Here is a 21,931-nt window from a genome sequence, read left to right on the forward strand (position 1 = left end):
GTAGTGCTAGTGGAAACTGAGAATAGCTCCTGAAGGTAACTGTGGTAAAAACCAAACTGTTTTTAAGGTGATGCTCTCCAGCGTGTTTCACCAGCACCAGTCAGAAAACATCAAAACTACAATAAAAACCCAACACATCTGTTTTTTTTTTTCATTTAATTCTCCAAAATTATTTTGTTACATTTCTGTACAACTCACTTTTTTTCCCCACCAACTCTCCTCCAAACGTTATGCATTGAACCTGAACATTTTCAACTTGGCCATCTGCTTTTAAAACGGACTGAAATCCATCCACGTCTCAAACATCCATCCTGCCTTTCACGCAAACACTGACTCTTACTACAACAGTATTCTCCATTATCATGCTCAACATTGTAGCTGCTCCTGTCAGTTTAATAACCTGCTGGCTACAAACAACAACCACAGTCAGGGGGTGGTTTATGGATTTTAGGTGGAGGGGAGGCCTTTTAGTAACACTGAATCCCACAGAAACATTTAAAACTGCACCAGGGAACTTGTAGACTTAAACATAATAGTGCGACATCTAAGGAAATGTATTTTTTGGGCCATCAACTCTTAAAAAGGACGCAGGTCTAAAAGCAGCATTTCCTTTTTTTTTTCTTTTTTTTTTACATTTTTAACCAGAATTTTTCACAGAGGACACGTTTAACCTTTCATTTCCCTTCTAGATAAAAGCTGATCACACACAAGGTTCAGTAAAAGTTACATTTTAAAATATCAAACTGTTCTTGAGTGCACCACAGAGCCAGTCCTTGTTTTTCTGCCCCCTGCTGCATTTTCCAGAATCTCTTTGGGTTTTGGACTCTTAAGCACAAAAAAAAAAAAAAAAAAACAGAAAAAAAAAAAAAAAAAAAAAAAAAAACTTGAAAATGTCGTCTTGGACTTCACACATTCTTCTGACATTTTATAGATGAAACAACCTGTGAATGTTGCTGAGGTGGGACAATTTCATGAAGATTTGTCACCATTTTCTGTCTATTTGTACAAAGCTGTTGATAGATTGACGTAGGCCTGCGACTAATCACTGATCTGCAGCATCAATAAATCAATATTCTTTCATCTATCGCGTGAGGAAATGACGTAACAATGTACATCACAAGTTCTTAGTCCAAGGTGACATGTTCAAATTTAAAGACTCAAATATATTCACAATGATAAAGACAAAGAACAGACAAGAACATTTCCCTAAATGTTCCTTAGATTTTGATTTGGCAAACAGTTTCCACAGTCAGCTCATTGAGTGTGTGCTTTTGGGATGTGCAGTCAAACGTCTAATGTTGCTCAATCCAACATTAGTGCCTCTGATGCACAAAAACATTTCCTTTGACGTGTCTTGACCTAAACTTCTTCCCCAGTGCAGCTTTAATTGGCAAAAAACAGAAATTCAGGAATGATTCGCACTGAAATTCTTTACAAAATAAAACATAACAAAACATAAAAATTGGCAAAATGAAATCTCACAGTTGAATTTTTTTTTTGTTTTTTTGACAGTTAGTAGAAAGGGCGAAGCGCAGTCCATCCACCCCCGAGCCAGCACATCCCTACCACACATTTCCATCATAAAGACCAGTACAACATGTTGTTTGACTTGTTTTCACACACTCAATGTCTCTTAGTGTCTCCGCTTGGGATTAAAGTCCAGCATGTCCTGTAGTGATGTTGTCAGCGGAGAGAGAAAATTAAACAGAAATTTTACAGCTTCCACTCTGAAGATGGTGTTAGTTAGGACTCGTCCGTCCCCTCCTGCTCTCATTCACCACTTAATGTCAACATTTGCACAAAAATGAGAAACAACAGATTTATCAACAGTCAGTTTTTTTTCTTTTTTTTTTTTTGTTTAAATCCACTCAAACATTCTTTTACTATCAGTGCAAATGAGGTAGACATGACAACTAAAGACAGCATCAGATCACACTGGGGCCGGCTCTCTGCAGCAGAGATGGAGCCTCACGGAAATCAAGAGAAATCCTGAATTATTCTCCACCTGTCGTGACCTGTGAGACGCTGCAGAGAGAGACCACATGATTCTTCTACCCATTCGAACTATGCAAAATCAAATGATGAGGTGCTTACTTGGGAATCAGCAGAGCGGAGTTCTGCTATGGAGGACCAAAGTGTTCAAAGTTAAACTGATAAATGATCATATGCAGAAGTTGTGTAAAATATACGTATATTGGGGGAAAAAAATGTAATTCAGAAATTCTGAAATCTCCTCTCATAAAATGTTATTTCATCATTCAGAAATTCATTTTTTCATATTATACATTTTTATGCCAAAATGTCATAAAAACCTCCGCTTCACTACTTGAAAAATGATCCAAACACTCAGTGATCAAGGTAATTATTATCCACTTGTTTCAGTTCTACCTTGTGACTGTTGTGTTGATTGACTGCAATGATGTCTAAAGCAGCTGAAAATTAATCAGCAACTATTTTGATAATAAAATAAACTGGCTCATTCCCTCAGCAGAAAGACAATTCCTGATGCTACAGTTTCAAATGGGAAGATTTAAACCGAATATATTTGTTGGTTGGTCCAAATATGACAGTTTTAGGATGTGAGAAATCATAAATCTAAATGATGACACTCTCCCCTTTTTCTTTGTTAGATCTTTCGAACAAAATACTTGACAGATTGAGCAAATAAGACCAAGACAAATTAATTAGTAATGAAATGAACTATTATTTGCAATCCTACATGAAATGTTATTAGATAAGAAAATATTTTTGAAAAAAAAAAAAAAAAAAAGAAAAAGCATTTTGAATACAAAATGTCAAATATGAAAAAAAGAAATCCGAAATCCTTCATTATTGTGGAAATGAATGATGAAATAACATCAACAAGGTTTTTTTTCTGATTAGTTAATTTCTAACATAAGTTGTTCGTGGTCATTTATTTATTTAACATATTCTTTTTGGGGTCCATATCCTGCAGGTTACAGTGTTTCTGGGGAAAGTCCTTCAAACAGCAGAGTGAGAAATATAAGATACAAATAAAAACTAAAATCATGGCACCAAATGTAGCGAAAGAGTCTGGAAATATGTCTGTTAATCAGTTCGACTGTGGACACACCACGTTTTAATACTGGCTCAAAAATAAAAAGTAAAAAAGGTAGAACGCAGCCCTGCCCAGAACTGAAGACTCCCACCCTGAGACCTCGACAGGAATGCTGGGAAAGGTAGTCCTTTTTGTCCTCCTTACAAAATGTTATTTTTTATAGCTCTATCACAGTAACATTGCGTTTATCCCCCACCTAGTGGTCAAAATTGGCAATTACATTTTAAAAACTTAAAAATCAGCAAACGACATAAATATTCCAACTGCAGTAGTAGTAATAATAATGATAGCATCTATTTGTCTGCATCTAGTACAAATCGGTTTAACTCACATGACAAAATAATCATTATTATTACTCTAACACAGTCTCAGAGTTAGTGCTTCTATGTACACTGGTAAGTACAATGCAAGTCAAAAGTGTTTGGACAGTGAACAATCTTCAGTATACCTGCTACATTTACACAGGTATCTTACATTTATATGCATTTATATAAATAGGTAGTGTGCATGGTATTCATACAAATGCTGTCTGTACATAAGTTCCATGCACTGAATTGAACTAATTTGTAATGGACATGTACATCTTATCTACAGATGCAGACAAACTGTGGGGAGATAGGTGCAGAAAAGCTGTCACACACACAGACACACAGACACACACACACACACACTTTCAGCAAGATCGCACGCAGATTTAGTGCCCGGCTCACTCAAAAACACTCTCTGGCAGCATCCCTTAAAAGGATTCGACATTTGGGGAGATCTTCTTGTTTGCCGTTTTTCTCACATTTGGAAATGAGAAGACCGGTATTGTGTGTGTCTAGTACAGGCATGAAACTAAAATGTGTGTACATCAACATGGAGTCTTTTGGCAGACACGTAAACACAGCGGGAGCAACTTAGAGTTCAGTGTCTTGCCCAAGGACATCCAAACTGGTATTGTTTCTATAGCAGTTATTTAGTGTCATATGATTTTTGTATCAGGGAGTCCATTAACAAAACAGAGATGCCTCATGTGACAGATTTGATTGTGCACTCTAACCTGAGTTTTATTCAGATTTGAAAAAAAGTGCACAAAGCTAACAACATTATCAAGTGAAATTCCTGCAACCACTTTTTTTTCTTCCCCTCACCAGACAACTCCAGTGCAAACTGCTAGATAGCCAATAATGTCTCCTTTATTTTTGGACAGAGTGTAAATGTGATTTTTGAAGTTGTTGGGAGTGTCTAAGCTTTTTTTTTTATTTTCCTTAAACAGAAGGAACTAATTCTGTACGGAGATCTAACCCATTACAGTAAAAATAACCTTTACTGACTTTTGCTAAGACAGAAAACAAGTTTATTTCCCCAAAATGTCACAATGTTCCTTAAAAAAAGATTACAGGGCAGTGGTAGAGTTGTCCAGGGTCAGCTCAACAAACAAGATGGCAGTGTTTTCTTTTTTTAAATTGTCAGATACAGAACCTTATCACTACAAATAAAAGAAATGTGTTTTCAAGAAATCCTCCCCTGGTTTTCTCCTGTGCTGTTCTCCAACCCCACCCACAGCCCACACCCCGCTGAACGTATGAAACACTTAGAAATCAAAAATTGGGGTTTACAATTTACCGTTATTTACATAGTTACAGTGGTTTTGAAAGCACCGCTAGCCAAGTGGAAGCTCCACAACTGGCGCTCGTTGCTCAGTTCCATACAAAATGAAAGCCAAAGCGTAAAATTAAACTTTAAAACCTGCTCTGTGACGCTGAACTCCAGACGGGTTCAGCTCAAATGGAACCTCAAACTGGTCCAAAAGTCAACTTGCATCTCCTGCGTTTACACCTGCTCACAACAAAATCTGTACTGTGCAACGGATTCAATGAGTTACAAAATGAACAAATGCACTCGAGGGTTTTGTTTTTCTTGGATCTTCAATGTTTCGACATATTGTTCACTCTGCAACACATGGCTCATTTTTCTTGTGTAGATCTGTCTCTGATTTTAGCCACTTTCTTTTGGACTGGTTTGTTTCATCACTGTTACAATACAACAGTGATCCTCTGGGGTTTCAATATCGTTATACAGAACGTATAATAAATGTGGCTGCTTATTAAGAACACAGGCGGCCCTGTAGTGACTCATTAAAAACATCCTCTCTTTCTATGCATGTGCATGGAAAACAGAGCACACATCAAGAAAGGAGATCTTAAAATTTACAATTTTTTTTTTATGGTTTACTCTGATCTAGCTCTTAAAGACCTGTTTGAAATTACAACTAACCTCTCTCTCTAACATGAGCATAGCTCTGCGTTTGTTCTGAAATTTGGTTGGAATACCTTGTAGCCCTGTTGGTGGTTGGTTTTCTTTAAAGAAGCAGAACACGGATCACAGATCAGAGCAGAGAGGAGATCGAGGGCAGCTTCATGAGTAGGAGAGGTGAGAGCCGTTGGAAATGTGAGAAGTGACTGATGTGCTCCGGCTGAGACCTCCATCGCTCCCTCCGCTGCCACCAGGCCCACCAGAGGCCGTCCTCCTCAGTGGTTGGGGGCTGTTCCTGAGGGCCATAAGACTGGGACCCCTGACACTCAGACCCCCGCCCCCATAGCCTCCCTGTGACGATGAAGACGATGAGGCAGAGGAGGGAGGAGAAGAGGAAGAGAGAGAGATGGGGGGAGGTGGAGGTGGGGGAGGCAGGAGAGCCAGGGACTGTGAGGAGGCATGGGAGGAGAGATGGTGGTGGTGGCCCTGGGAGTGGTGCGAGTAGTGGCCCCCACCTCCCATCCACTCCCTGGCCCGCTCGCGCTCCCGCATGTCGCGCTCGTGGCTGTCACGGTAGAGCTGTGGCGTGCTCTGGTGGTGTTGGTAGTGCTGGGGGAGGTAGTGCTGCTGGTGATGGGAGGAAGAGGAGTGGCCCCGGCCACTCTTGTTCAGCTCACTGTCCCTGCCGAGGCCATGGGAGGAGGTGATCGACTCTGCCCGGTTGAAGCCGCCTCCACTGTGGTTCTGACTGCGCCAGGACGGAGTCGCCACTGAGTTCTGCACGCTGTGGCTCCAGTGACTGCCCGAGCGAGGGACGGGTCGTGACGGCCAGCCGCTGGAGCCCGATGAGGGACTAGGTGTGGGATAGCCCTGGTTGAAGGCCTCAGCTGGGATGCCGGTGAGTGCCATGTTGCTGAAGCCAAGACGCATGCTCTCCGAGTCGAAGGCCTCGATCTCATGAGCCTGACGCTCGAGCAAAGTCCGGATTCTCTCCGACCGTTCATTCTGCAGAGAGAGCATCTCCTCCTCGATCTGACAGACAACAACAAGCATTATGAACATTAGCACTGCAGTCAGTTGTAAGTAAATTAAAGTAAACCAGAAGCATCTCATCATGACTTGGCCAAAGAAATAATAACGTGTATGTGGTCTAACCTGGTACTTGCTGACAAACAATAAAACAAAGTGTTGGAGTGTTTAAACTTGCAGGTGTCCATACCCTTTGCTCCAGCAGTGCTCGGCGGATCGACACCCTCTGCTCTAGGTCCTTCACCTCCCGTTCATGCTGGGTGTCCGTGTGGATCTTGATCTTGCTCTGGTAGGCATTCAGCAACTCCAGCTCCTGCTGCAGCTGCATCCGCAGCACCTGGTACTCAGCCTCCTGGGTCTCATCGAGCCGCAGCTGTGGCAACAAACAGGGACGAGCCTCGGTATCAGTAGAGCACAATCTGCTCCGATCGCTGATGTGAACCAATGTTATTTTATTGACAATTAAAATTAGCAAGTATTACGCTGGAGAATGGTGGCCGAATGTATGGTGTATGAATTAAAACAAAAACAGAGAACTGAAGTTTGTAACTATGGTTAGTAGGCCTTGTTCAAATGTAATTTTCTAGGTTATGGTTTGTCCTGCTTTTATTTTCTAATTGACAGCTGCAGCTTTGTTATGATTAACACATGAAGACAGTGTTGGTGCTGTAGTGGGTAATGTGTTGAGGTGTAGAGGCAGCTCTGCAAGTGTAGAAGGTGCGCGGAGGTTTCCTTGCCTTACTCACAGCCTGTGTGGACAGCATGTCGTTGACGGAGTGGTCGTACTGCTCGGCCAGGATGGCCAGCTTACGTGTTTGCTCCTCTTTGAGGCGTTTGAGGACAGCTTTGTGGTCGGATTTGGGAGTGCTCTCCAGCAGGTGGTTCCTCAGGGCTTTGTACTGACGAGTCTGGATCTTACAAGTCTCCTGGAACTGGCGCTTGATCTGCAGCTCTTTGGACTGAAACAGGATGGTAGTAGTAAGTAGGCAAGATGATTTGACAACAGCTGTTAATTTGTGATATTTTAGCATTTGATCATTGATCATTTTTGCAGATTAAAATAATTTCCAGGACATTTGGTTAACAGACATTATTCTAGATAATGTAGGATTTTAACATCAGCTGATGTCACTCTATATGTCTCTTCATACCTTGAGGCTCTTGGGCTGCTGTCGGACCTCCATGGCATGTTTCTGTCTAAGTTCTTGTTCGCGGCGCTTGTTGTACTCCATCTGGTTGGTCAGTTCAGTCTGGTGTTGTGTTCGAATTAGTTCGGCCCGGGTTCGTTGCACTGAGCTCAGTTGCCTGAACTCCAGCTCCTGGGTGGACTCGTGGTGCCGCAGCAGCATGGCGCACTCCAGATCCTTCTGTGTTTGCTTCTTGTTCAGGTCCTGGTGAACAAAGACATGTCAAAACAAATCCATGTAGGAGAAGAGAGGAAGAAGTACAATGAAAGAATATACAAGCCACGTGCGTTACCTTATTTCTAACACATGCTACAGTTTGGCTGTGTCTCCGTTTCTAACCTGCATAGCTGGATGGTTTGAGGAAAAACTGATTTTGTAGACCTACAGTGTAATTTCCATTGTGACCATTTATTATAAATTCATCTACAGCTCTGTATTTGTGGTCCATCTAACAAATTGTGACTAGACCAAACGTAAATAATTATGTTAATTATTCAGTAAACAAGAAAAAAAAAAAAACACTGGTGCTTCCACAAAACATGCACATATATACATCAAATATAGAGGAGAATAAACATAATAAGACAATTATTAAGAAAGGTAAAGAGCATCTGAAGTTTTTACCTCTCTGAGCAGGTCCTGCTCCAGGTTGTGGCGAGCCAGCAGCATCTTCCTCTTGTACTGGCGACACTGCAGCTCGTAGTACTGCCTCTGCCTCCTGAGCAGGCTGGCCTCTTCCTCTGCCTGCATCTGCTGCAGACATTCCTTCTGACGGATCAACCATTCCTGCTTCTCGCGTTTCGGAGTCGACTGGTTCTCACTCAACTCCTGGTAAAGGGGGAAAAAAAAGGGAAATAAATAAACATCTTAAACTAGCTTCAAACTTCACCTCATCATTTTACTGGTTACTTGCCTGTCATTAACAGGCTATAAGCATCAGTATGCCGCATATGTAAATGCTGCCTTCAAATGTCAAAAAAAGCACCCACAAACAACACAGTCAGCATAAACAGTGGCGTTAAATGTAAGCTCGTACCTCTTTCAGCTGCTCTTTGCGCTGACGATACTGGCGCTTCTGTGACTCAAGTAAACTGGTCAGTTCTTTCTTCTGTTGGCCCAGTATGTGCTGCTGGAACTTCTTTTCCTCTGCCAGAGCTGCCTTTGTCTGCAGGAGGTCATATAAAAAGGCTCAGGTTATAAACCATAGCTTCTGACTCTGTGATTGTTGACTGAACCAACAAAACAAGCAACTTGACAAAAACAGTTTTGGATATAGGTTTTCATTGCTTTCCTTTTTTGTGACTATGACTTAAACAATGAGAAGGGAAAAAAAAAAACGGGAATACAACATCAACATAAAGATTATATGAAGTCCTAATTAGAAAATAGCTTGCAAAAGAGTTACACTGACCATACTGAATGGTGTATACATTTTATATGAACTCAAGTAAACAAGGTACTAATGTGATCACGTTACTGAACTGAGTATGCTGGTCTCACCTCTTTCTCCAAGATGGCCTGGTGCTTCTTTGACAGCTTGTCAGCCTCAGTAGAGAAGCTGTTCCTCTGGTTCTCCAGCTCTTTGTCCAATTTCAGCTGGTGCTCGTCCATCTCTGCCTTCAGCTTGTTCTCCATCCCCATGAGCTGCTTCTGGTGCTGCCGCCTCATACGTTTGTATCCTGACATCTGCTCTCGCAGAGCAGAGCCCTGCTCGTGTTCCTGAATCTGGCGGGTCACCTGGAGGATGGGAAGAAGGAGCAACTCAATTCTGATATTTTGGAGCTGGGCTCTCCAAAGACCTGACGTGTTTATGTTTTATACCTGCTTTACATTCAGCTCTAACACCATTTTAAAACTTAAAGTTAGATGATGCCCATAAATACTATAAGTCATCATATATTTGGCCACAATAACAGTACAATAAAAAATGTATACCATCAAATGCCTATTCAAAAATTATCATTAACAAAAATGAACCTTACCAAGGAGGCAGTTCGGATTGTGGCAAAGTGGTCGCGGTTGCGATAGTAAGCTCGACGGCGTCCAGTTGAGGGAGCTTGAGGTTGATCCATCTCTGGCTGGTAAGGGTCATCATAGATGTTATCCTGACCCTGAGAAGGGTGTGTAGTTGAGAGAGGCGTTAGAAAGTCAGATTTCACTTAACCTATCACATTGACCAGGAAATTCAAAATATTTTAGAATGTCAAAAATAAATGACAAAACATTAAAATTCCCAAGTTTAATATGTTTAGAAGCAGGTAAAGCTGCGAGACTTGAATGAAGTTGGTGTTTACCGTGGGCCGGTGGATGATGGAGCTGTTGGAGGTCACGGTGTGCTCCCCCTCCTGCATCATGGCCATCTCGCTGCTGCTATCATCGGAGGCGTCGGCCAGGCTGTTGACTGAGCTGCTTTGGGAACTGGCTGATATGGACATACTGGGAACTGACTGGGAGCTCTCCATGCTGTTGACTGTGCCTGTCCGCAACAGGTACTGCTCCACCTCCTGATAGATATACACACACACACACAAAATAGTTTTGTTTATTTTATAAACAGACAAACCAGTAGAGGTTCAGACATAAAATAAAGGGAAACACTGAAATATCATATTTTTTTAAACTGCATGTAAACTGGATGCGATGTGCTTTAAATAACTTCAATGTCAAAAAATTTAAAGTGAACATCAAACATAAAAAAGTTAAAGGCATAGAAAAGTTTTGCAACTGATTATTTTGTCATTTCAAGCTCTGTGCCAAGTTGAATTTGCTAAAAATGTCCACAGTTCTTCCTTCATTGCATAACACACTTGTACTTGTTCCTCCTGTCCACCTCTCTTCCTTGATCTCTACCCATTCCCTTTGCCCTCTCTTTCCTCTACTCTTTCCTGCCACAGCCACAGGAATGAATTCCCCCAAACACAGACTTTATCCTCCACTCACCTCTTCATCCTCTCCTCCCTCAGACACGGGGCCATTCTGCTGGGTCTCCTGGAAGAGGATCTTCTTCATCTTGCGGTACTGCAGGTTGTCCAGCTCCCGCACTGCATCCTTGGTTCGGGCAATCAGGTCCATAATCACTGTCAATGGACGCTCACGGCACAGAAACCGATGCTACAGGGAACGGAAATAACAGATGAGCACATTTACACTGCAGAGAATAAGAAGGTGCTGGGTTTTTAGCTTTGCTTGTTCTCACATTCAGCAGCACATCAGAGGTAGGCCGGTCCTGGGGAATCTTCTGTAGGCAAGAGTCAACAAAGTTTCGGAAAGAATCAGACCTGTAGAGAAATATGAGATTATGTTAGTAAATACAATTAGTCATGAAGAAGCTGAAGAAATGAGAAAGAACTATTTTAGTACTTCAGGTCTATATTATTAACATCCATTATAGCGATTAAACTAAGATTGAGCATAAGGAGATAAAAATGTTCTCACCAGTGATTGGACTGGAGGATTGGGCTTTCATTCTGAGCGATGTGGTATAAGGCACTCATAGCGTTCATATTAAACAGCGGGGGCTTCCTCTCAGCTGTGGAAACACAAAGCTTTCAGTATCATATTGTCAAATTGTGATTTATTCACATAAGCATGCTCATCTAAGAAACAATAGTCTGATTGCAGTTCATACCCAGCTCTATGCAGGTGATGCCAAGTGACCAGACGTCCACCTTGCCGTCATACTGGCCCTCGTCCATGGCCAAGATCACCTCTGGAGCCATCCTACAAAGAAAAGCAAAACATCAATGATAATAATAATTTCCATGAGTATAAAACAGCATAAAACAGTGTTAGTACTTTGCATGGCCAACTTTGTCAGATAACTGCACCATTAAGGACACAGTGCTTGAATTTTTAAATCAAACTGTCAAAATTTTCTCTTTAAATTTAGAAACAAATTTAGGGCACAATGTAAAAACTAATGACCGATTGAGACAAAAAAACATTGAGAGGAAGAATAAACCAGATGTCTGGAAACCATCTTTTTCCACACACTTGTTATTTAAACGTAGCTGATGTAGAAGAGAGCAGGTTTTAGTTACACAACAACAACAACACTCACCAGTAAGGAGTTCCTACAAAGGAGTTGGCTGGAGCCACAATTGAAGCAGAACCAAAGTCTCCAAGTTTGACCTGACCAGGCTCCGTCAAGAGGATGTTACCTGCTTTCACGTCCCTGTAAAAGAAAAACAGGGGTCTTTTACATACATGTAAAAATGTGCTACTAGCCATCCAAGTATATTAACGGCCACCTACATATATTTAGCTGTTGTTTTTTTTTTAACCTGAGAAGAACTGGACATAAGCACAGATATGTGGCCAGAATCCTGAGACTATGGAAATCAGCTTCTAAATTCTTCATTTGAGTAGGGGTGGACAAAATATGAGAAACACAACATGTTTTAACTGTACTACCAGTTACTATTACTTCAGAAATCAATTAGCACCATTCATTCCTTCACACCATTACGTGTTGTGGACGTAATGTCATTATCAATATTATATGTTGTTCGTGAGTGAAGAACCAAGAGTGAAAACTATTTTACCTGTGAATCATATTGTGAGAGTGTAGATATGCTAATCCCTGCAGTGCACCATGGGTAATAGCAGCTATTTCAACTTCCTGGAGTGGTTTTTTGTGAACTGGAAGGAAAAGAAAACAAATATGAAGTGTCACTAACAATAAGAGACCATCATATAACCATGTTTTCATAGCTAGAAATGATAAACTGACCTTCAAGGAGGTCTGAGGCTGAGCCAAGGCAGTACTCCATCACCAGCTGAGGAAGAAACAATTGAGCATGAGCATCAACACATATTGTTTAGTTATATTCTTATTTCTATCACAAATAATCCACACATGGAGGGTGCCAGGTAGTTAACCTGCTCTCATGGGTTGTGTGTGGAAAATGTGGATAATCATTTCCAGAGACATTACAGTACAAATACATACCCATGCTGTGTGCTCTTTCAGGTAACATCCCCGATACTCAATAGTGTTTGGGTGGCGAAGCTTCTGCAGGAACTTCACCTCTTTAATAATGTCCTGCCACTTCTACACATGAACACAAAACACACTGCGAGTTCATCATCCCTGTATGTCTTTTATTTTAGAGACAGACGGCTTGTACTGGAGAATACTAACAGCGATAAAATGTTATTTTCTCCAAACACCAGTATTAGAAAACAGTTCTTAGAGTTTGGAACAGTAGCAGTTTCCTACCAGTTTAAGTTAGATATTTAATCAGTGTATGTACTGAATACTGAATACAAACACTGGGAACTGAAACATTATGAGTCCATGTTTGTCAATAATTCAAGAATAATATTAATAAAATCTCAGGACAAATAAGAAAGAAGAGTTAATGTGAAAGTGACGACCATCTTCTTCATTACCTCATTTGTCTGCTTGCCGCTGTATGACATCTTCTTGATGGCCACCACCTCATTGTTGCGCACATCTCGGGCCTATTAGGCAACAGAAATACACAGAGTTTATTTATTAAGTTTATTTACACACCTAAGTGATGCTAATGACAGAGGGAGAAAATAGAATGTAACCTGGTTACTTGAGTGTGTGTAAACGACTAGGAACTCAAAAACTCCATTGTGTTCGTACCCGTGGCACAGTATGTTTTTCTTATGGCACAAAATGCAGAACAGTGCTACCACACATGAATCAGTCACCTTTGTTCTCTCAATTTTGTCTGTATGACATTTTATGACTTCACTGAAGTCATAAAATGTCATACAGACACTGAACAGTATGAATAAAGCTTGAAGGGGCTATGCCATATCTACACAGGCTCGGTACTAAGACTCCAATGTTATGCCACGGGCTGTCATGTTGACAGAGATAACAACAGGGGATTGCTAGAGCTGCAATTGCCAGCTTGCGTTGAGTTTAATGCTGAGGACAACAAAGAATTCATTTAATATCAGTCTTGTTTTTCAGTGATTACACTACAGACCTTCTGCTTCACCCGCCCTGCAGAACATCTGCAGTCAACTTTGGGCTTTATTTCTTAAATGTTTTGGTTTGTCTCAAACTCATGCCATACATTAGCTATAGTCTTCTGATAAAATGTCAAAGTGGTGTTTATGTCAATATAAATACATTGGATTTGTCACTAATAATAAAAAAAACTTCATTTGTTAATTTTGCATCATTACTGCTGTGGATGCTTCTTTTATCATATTTTCATGAGAATAAAGAGGGGAATTTCAAAATAGGACCACTTGGTGGTGCCATAAGATCAATCTGACACATTCAATGACCAAAGATGTACACAAATCCATTTGCCAACCAAACTACACCATTTATTTTTGGATAAAATAATCATATCTCAAAGCTATTCCAAGTGCTTAATCCTCCAAAGAGCTTAATCCTAAATCCCAAGTGAGGATGTTGCCATCAGACACCAGACAAAAATCATGTTCTACTGTGATGACACTGACAACATGAAGTCCTACACCAGGCTGCGAACAACTAAATGATGTATCATCACCATTTCTACTGACAATAATTAAAAATAGCAATAATAGTAGGAGCCAGTAGAATAGTGCAAGCTTTAAATTAAATTAAATAAGATCTCTGATGTTGTCAGTGGCCATTTAAAGACATGTTCCCTTTGACACACACCAAGTACACATTCAAGCTGAAGGAAATACTGTATAAAGGCAGCAGCACTCTTGTTAAATTGATGCAAATTGATGCACATTGTCTATTTTGGTAGCGCATCTCTAATGGCCTTTTAAGGATCCTCTGAAACTCAGACATTCAGTGCGCCAGTGAGAACATTGTGGAGGTGTAAGTCTACCACACAGCCTGAAGAATATTTTACAGGTAAAATGAGATGTGCAGCTTAGTACATACACATGTTGTGTTCCCACTGTTTTTCTAATTAGGTGGGGGGGGGGATCTCATATTCACAGTTTCTTTTATAATGATAAAATGCAGATAAGACTGAATCGTCAAAACCCACACAGACTAACACTGGGTACTGCTCAGGCCTCCTGGGCTCAGTGTGCATTTCTTAGGGACCTGCTTAAAAAAAAAGCAGACAAGCAGAACAATTACATTTTCTTCAACATAATCTCACCCCCGTGCAGGTGATAACTTTTTACCTGGACACATAAAAACAAAGCATCAGAACCTCTTGATGTCTACATATCTTATATCATACAATTACTGAGTTATTGTTTCTTACAATTGAAAGTGAATCAGTAAGATGGTCAGCTGTTAGAGTTACAGAAAAAAAACTGGATAAAGCTGCTTTTACCACACTACCCCCACAATTCTCAGATTGGTGGTAGTGGCGGTGGAGGGGGGGGGGGGTCTTGTGTCCCATTTTTGTTCCTTTCTGAAACTGACAATCTGACATTCACACCCACTTATGGGGAGTTCACACATAGGGAGCCAAAGTAGTTGGCTGCCACTGGGCTCTGGCGGAGCTTTAGTTCTGGAGGTGTGTGCGCTCAGCACGTTTATTTACATATTATGCTATGACTGGGCGTATCTTTTATTTTTCCTGATGTCTTTGCCACAGCCCAACACCCCAACAGATTAGTTTTTACAAGTTGTTCTTATTTTTGTCCCGGTAAGTTTTGTTACATAACATGTTGAACATGCGTAGTAAGTAATTGAGAAACCGAGGCAGCACAATGCGCTTCATCTCTGTACGGGAATTTTGTGTAAAATTCACTCATGTCAAGTAGCACAGAGACTCTCTGCTTTGGTTTCCACTGGAATCAAGAGGCTTCCGATTGGCTCCCAACTGGCTATCACTGAACTCCATCACAGCATATCGGCATAAAGTTCAGCTATTTTTTTTTACTTCTCCCAGTTGCATTGCTGAGGTCCTTTTGTTTCCATTGACAAAGAATGGCAGCCACTGCTAGCCCAGTGTCTTGTCCACTCCATCACTACAATTTTAACTTTTCCTGTGAATAACTGGGGTCAACAGTCATCTTCCATGTTTTGATCTGGTATAAAGAAATCTGATTTAGGTTGAAGAGAAAGTCTTAAAAACTATCTCTGATGATAAACCATCCCTTAAACTGTCAGCTTGTATCTGGTTCACAGATTCTTGTAAATGAAAAGGCTGCGCGGAAACTGGACAAAACCAAAACTACTTGCAAGAAGGAGATGGACGTTACATCATACTCACAAAGTACACAGCTCCAAAGCTCCCGTGGCCAATCTCACGGAGGTCAGCAAACAGCTTCTCCGGATCATCTTTGCAAAAGAGATCTGCCACATCTGGGTCCTTCAGATTGCCCGCCCGAGCATTCGAGGGCATGGCCAGGGCCTGGATGACAGGTCAGAATACAGGTTAGTGGTGACAGACTACAGTAACATATGGAAATGTGACAATATCCAGGTTTTTATTGCACATGTCTTGGTGTGCTTTTTCAGAAGGGGTGCACAGATCAAATATTCAGTATTGGGATAACTGGCTCCCAAGCTAAGATATAGCCCATGTGAGCTTAGATGGCTAGGTAAGTGCACTGCATCCTCTCAACAAATGTGCTTTTTGCTCGTTTTGGGTTTTTTTTCTTCTTTTTTACACAACTGTTTAAGAAAAATGAAAAACATGGTATTGGATCGGACATGAGTGGTATTAAATCTCTTTAACTTTAAAACTACTGGTCAGACAGAGAGAGCAATACAAAGACATCTGTGAATCATTGACAATATGTGTCTACTTTGCTTCAGCACATTACACATTTCTGATTTAACAGCACAACACATGAATATTTTTTGTTGATGTCATCAAATGCCTGGCATTAAAGTCAAAGGAGGTTTTAATTCTTGAATACTGGTGGGGGGACTGCCCTGTGGTTTATTTTTGGATCACGGACTCTGTGCCCATATTGTACTTGAAGCGTCTGTTTTCCACCTCAACTGAGCAAAAAACTCATCTAATTAATGTGTTAAACATGCTGGAAAATGCATTCTTGTACTATTGCGACCCATATGCTAAAATGCCTCTCATGCACCAAAAGAGAGACTTTATCAGCTTCCATGATTTTTTGAATCTGTAATATTTCAGAAATGTCATGACTGACTGCTTTTGGTGTAACAGTGTTATGGTTAGCTCTACAACTCTATGGTAATTTTAAAAAAATCTTATCTCCCACAGTTGGTCTATGTGGGACAGTAATCATCTGACAAGTTGTGACATGAAGACAACCAACAGTTACAAGGAAATCCAGGATGTTAAATCTGTGTGAGGCCTGACAAACTGGAGAGAGCGAGTTATGAACCACAAGAAAAACAAAAAGAGTGACATGAACATCGATGAGTGAGTACTGGTGTGGGGGAGACAAAATGGCAGCTGGTTTTCACAAAGTGCACTTCAACATGAATGCATTTCAATTATTAACTGTTCAGTTTGGGCTGAAATGTGTGACGTCAAAACCATAAATGATGTGAAAGCCCAACTGCTTCCAAAATAAAAGATACAGCAACAATCAGCTTTTCTGGTTCTACTAGACCTGGTGACATTCAGTATCACTCTGTGTATTAAATACAACCAATCTGTCAAAAAAAAAGGCAGACAATACATGACTACACTACTAAAAATACTGTATATTTATATTGAAATGTTGAAAAATATACTTAGAACATCTATTGTAATCTACTGTTACAAAAAACTCAAATACAGCTGCAACTCAGTGTTAGGTAATAATCTTTCTGCTTATAACATCTTTCATTTATATGAATATCAAAAGGGTAAGGAAAGTTACCCACTGCAATTTCCTGCAATGTCACTGACCAACACTCCCAAACGTGAAGACGTTAGGTTTAACACACATAAAAATAATTAATCAAATTTAATTTTACTCTAATATATCCCACGATATGGTGTCCTGCCATAGACACTCCAATTGTTCAAGACTGATGAACTCACATGTTAGCTATGATGCCTTCAAATCTTTGCCTATTACTCTGAGTTGTTTCTTTACCTGAGTGTTTGTTGCACTCTTGGAGGAGTAGCCACAGTCCCAAAGTGTCTCTATTTGTAGATTGTTTGTCTAACCGTAGACTGGTGAATTTTTGAAGTCTTTGGCATCACCTTGTAACTCTTTTATGGGTTAAGGATTATGTAAATCAGCTATTCTTGATCATAGATCCTCTAAAGGCTCATTTTGCTGATGCATGGCTCACATAAGAGTATTTGTCTTAACTTTTAAAAGTTTGAGTGGTTTTGACAGTCAGCGTAGCCATACTACACCCTCAAAATAAATTTTTTCCAGGTATTTATTCCAAGGATTCACATACTTTTTCCACTAGCACTATGAGGTTTTATGGTTGTTCTCAATACAGATGTTTCTTTGGGGTATTTTTTTAGGCACATTATATATGTTAATACTCATCAGCCACTGTACATTTATATTTATTCATTTGGCAGATTGTTTTATCCAACGCGACTTACGAGGAAGCTACAAGGTACAAGGCAAAGGCAGGGTAAATGTAAGTGTAAGGAGGTCTTGCCTAAGGACCCCTAGTGGAGGTATTCGAACCCCAGCCACACACCACTATGTTACCAAGCCGCTATACTATACTGTAATACACATCTCTGTGGTCTCAGACTACAAGAGAAAGAACTTATGTATAAAAGTATGAAAACACGTGTTTTCATACTGACAAGCACAGTTAAAAATGTATTTAAAGTCATAAACCATACGTGATGTAAACAGTCAGGTTTAAATTATGGCTGCAAGTAATGATGGCAACCTTTGTTGTTTAGTAGAGGAATATTTTCTCATTGAATCATTACAACCAAGTCCAAGGTTCCATTATCAAATGTCTTATTTGGACCAAACAACAATCCAAAACTCAACTAAGGATAACAACTGATGAGCATAAATCAATAAATAAGCTAACAAGAAGCTAAATAAGACAATAGCGACACATTCATTCTTTTGCCAGAGCTCATAGTGGCGTCTTCAATTTCCAAATGTCTCACTGGAAAAAAATATGTATCAAAATTATCGACAAAGTAATTGATTATTTGTGTTCAGTTGTAGTTTAACTTAAAGTGTTATCTAAAGGGAAACCCAAAACTAAACAGTTAATTCCACACATGACTGTGTTGTGTCAAACATGGAGATCAGAGAGCAGCAGAAAGCCAAAATGACAGCACTCAAATCAAAGATTGGTATAAATAAAACTGTAGAAGAGACTGACTGAGCTTCAAATCAAATCATATAACTACATCAGCCCAATGAAAGAAATGTCAGCCTGAAAACTGAGCTGTGCTGATTGACTACAGCAACATCATTTTATAATGGGGTTAATGTAGCTGCTCATCCTTGAGTGTCAGCTGGAGCCCTGAGGAGAGCCAACAACATAACCAGGCCTCTGTGAGTCGGCGAATACATGAACATACTGCCTTGGGGTCCCTGTTAAACATAGTACAGCAGGCCTGTTCCTTTTAAAGCAGTGCTGTGTAAACGCTCTAGTAAATCTGTGCTAGACAAAGAGACAGATTCCCAACCTCCCAGCCCCCTGACCCAATATTATTTCAAAATGCAGTGAACCAATTTCCAGTTATGTGTTATGTGGCACTCATTGCCCTGATGGTGTTCTGTCCAAGGTAAGAAAGCTGACACATGCAGCTACATAAAAAACAACTGATTAGAAAAACACAAAGAAGAGAAATGTCTTCCTCTGTAAAAAGAACAACACGTTTTTCCAAATTAGAGAATTAGGCACTCAAGTTGTCAGTAATGTACTCTATATGGTTGATGTTCTTGGTTCTGCCAATGATAGAACTCTCCTAACATTTGTGGTTTTCATGACTAAGATAGCATTCTCTAAAAAGGTCCATTGACTGGAACACATAATCTGATATAGATATATATGTAAAAAAAAAAAAAAACTGACTGTGGTTGTCTACCACTTTGACTCAGCTTCACATTAGAACGCAAAAACCACCAATACATTTTTGAATTCAGAATACATGTCGTGGTTGATATTATTGTCACTTTCCAAGGAACAGGGTTGTTCCAACACATTGAAACACTGGGTGAGCAAGTTTCTCAACTAACTATGTGGAAAAAACAAACTCATGCATGTTCAATCAAGTTAAATTTGTAGACAGCAGAAGTCACTAAAAACAGAGCAAAAAGGGAAGCAGAATCCCAGACTGTTCATTTTTAACATAACGTGTGATTTCATATTTGAGATCACATGGCTGACCTCAGTCTTGGAAAATGTGCTGCACAATATATGCTCCTTGTTGGGGGGTGCATCTATTAACATCAATAAAAAATCTTGCAAAGCAGATATTGTCTTTCACCGTGTGAGAGGAATTGTGAAGATGTGTGTATCTTTGGTTTCAAGTTTACTTAAGCCTTACATCCACCACTGACTCAAAACAGAAACCTCAAATCTATTAACTTTGTTTGGTTTTGTAATTACAACAGCATAAGCAGCTTCCACTCCACCCTTGTACATTCATTCCCCCCTCAGCAGCTCAGCTGACTTTTGCAAGCCTGAAATCTTATTTATTGTTGTGGTTAAAACCAAACATGCATTTGCTAGGCTGTTGATCTTAATAACGGCAGCTGATGCATGTTTATGTGGGCAACCCTACGTGACAATGACAGCTCATGTTGACTAAAACAACCAGTTGAACGAAAAAGAATAGCAATAGTCTTATTAGCAGTTAACATTGACAGTTGACAGGCTAGAAAAAGACCCGGGCCGAAATGGGGTATGGTGCAGATCGCCAGCCGGGAATCGGACTGTGGCTTTAACGGGGGTGCGGTGATGTGGTAACGGGCTATAAGTCACCAGGCATTTGGACCACTGGAGGCCCGGTAACTAACGATAGTGGGTGAATCGTTAGTTGCAGCCATAGTTTTAAGACGTGTCGCAGAGGAGATCAACAGATCCCCGACAGGAAGTGCACTCTAACCACAGACTCCTGTTTGACAAAGCCGGTGCTGTGAAGCTCCGGGTGTTGGTTCTTGTTGATGAGTTAACGGTCGGTTCGACAGAACAAAAAAACAACCTCACATTGCGCCAGAGTCACATTCAGATAATAAACTATTTCATTTGTTATGTGTTAGAAGTTAAGAGCAGCAAATTTACACATTTCCTCGATTTACCGGAGGCCTTCGAAAACACATGCAGGACCATCCGGTGTCCCTGGACTCACATTTGAAAACGTTTGGAAAAACCTAACTAGGTTAACTAGCATTGTAGCCAGCCTTAGCCGGGCAGCTAACGTTAGCTAGCTGAATGTAGCATTACTTACCGCGGCTTATTGTGGTTCCGCTCTGAACCGAAAAACAACTGTTAGCAGCCAAGCTAACGAGCCTCTATCCTCATAGCCCGGGTATCCCCCTCCGCAGATAATTAACACAACGTTTGGTCCATTTCCACCGATGTTCCCCCTGATTTAAGTGCGACAGTGTAATCGATTACCGGCATCCAAATTACACGTACTCAAATATAAACTTCAAGCTCGCCAGTTGTCTCTCTATCGTCACTGGGTGACTAGCCTTAGCTAATTGGATAGCTTAGTTTTGATAGCCTGAAACGTTAACATTAGCTGTTCCGCGGGGTGTGGTTGGCGTTTCTCCGCAGTGCCCCACTTCCGAGCATACTGTCCAGTTACACCGAGCCTCTTTAAAATACACTCTTAAATGTGTCTTAAAATCTTCGCCCCATCCTGAGACTGGACTTGTTCCTTACACCGTTTTTGTTCCTGCTAAATACAAGATGGCACAGACTGGTGGGGCGGGACTCAAGTGTTGACCGGAAACAGGTTTGTTCTGTTTCCGGTGAGGTTTCCACCTCACAAATAAAAGGGTATAAATAAATCGACCTACATAATATTAATAATCTAGTACAAAGGCTCGAAGGCTTGATGTAATGATAATTGTACAATCCTGCGTGTGTGTTGGTCACATGGCCCTATAATAAAACATGTTAGTGTTAAAGTGTTAAAGAAGAAATGAAAATCCAGGTACCAAAGCATATGCAGTTATACGCAAATATTTTACAAGAATACAAGTGACAAGAATTAAATGCACCCCCTTCTCACTAACTGCAAACTCTAACTGCTAGACCGTAAAGGGATTACTGTGTATTCTGTATTAATTGCTGTATTACAATTTTATGGGCAATATTAAAATCAACGAGCACAGACTGTGGCAACATATAAGTAGCATAATAAAATAAAATAAAAAAGACTGGTTTCAGTATTAGGAGTGGTGTTAAATTATAACTGAGAGATTCAAGATTCAAGTTTTTTGAATCTTGAATGCTGAAGGTTTATTTTTATCAGTTATGTTTGCAAATCCAAATAGTAATACTAATCAGTATTAGAGCAAACTATATTTTAGAGATTTTTTGTTATATTCAGATTCAAAACACTGT

At 40.3% G+C, this 21,931-nt stretch overlaps 1 protein-coding gene across 2 annotated transcripts; it reads right to left on the bottom strand.

Moving 5' to 3' along the window:
• Positions 1–621: 621 nt before the first annotated feature.
• taok2a (TAO kinase 2a) lies at positions 622–21,288 on the bottom strand. Of its 2 annotated transcripts, none has more exons than XM_026349851.1 (20): positions 20,805–21,288; positions 15,702–15,842; positions 12,928–12,999; positions 12,485–12,586; positions 12,266–12,311; positions 12,078–12,174; positions 11,594–11,707; positions 11,162–11,253; positions 10,969–11,062; positions 10,730–10,811; positions 10,474–10,644; positions 9,828–10,037; positions 9,516–9,644; positions 9,034–9,270; positions 8,570–8,698; positions 8,158–8,361; positions 7,498–7,737; positions 7,093–7,305; positions 6,537–6,719; positions 622–6,349 (listed from the first exon to the last, which is right to left on the bottom strand). In XM_026349851.1, exons 2-20 carry the CDS (start codon positions 15,831–15,833, stop codon positions 5,480–5,482), a joined length of 3,417 nt encoding a protein of 1,138 aa, XP_026205636.1. In that variant the 5' UTR covers positions 15,834–15,842; positions 20,805–21,288; the 3' UTR covers positions 622–5,479. The 2 variants fall into 2 exon arrangements, with proteins under 2 accessions (XP_026205636.1, XP_026205628.1); XM_026349843.1 differs by having other exon boundaries at positions 7,084–7,305.
• Positions 21,289–21,931: the final 643 nt, after the last annotated feature.

This window comes from Anabas testudineus, chromosome 8, assembly GCF_900324465.2.
Source record: "Anabas testudineus chromosome 8, fAnaTes1.2, whole genome shotgun sequence".
In the NCBI taxonomy this organism is placed as follows: domain Eukaryota; kingdom Metazoa; phylum Chordata; class Actinopteri; order Anabantiformes; family Anabantidae; genus Anabas; species Anabas testudineus.

Bases quoted from the DNA above. Each gene is read 5' to 3' on its own strand.
- taok2a (XM_026349843.1), bottom strand. From the start codon at position 15,833: ATGCCCTCGAATGCTCGGGCGGGCAATCTGAAGGACCCAGATGTGGCA. The intron at 13,000-15,701 runs GTGAGTATGATG...GTTGCCTAATAG, and splicing joins GCTTTGGAGCTGTGTACTTT to GCCCGAGATGTGCGCAACAA. The intron at 11,063-11,161 runs GTATGAACTGCA...GTGTTTCCACAG, and splicing joins CATCACCTGCATAGAGCTGG to CTGAGAGGAAGCCCCCGCTG.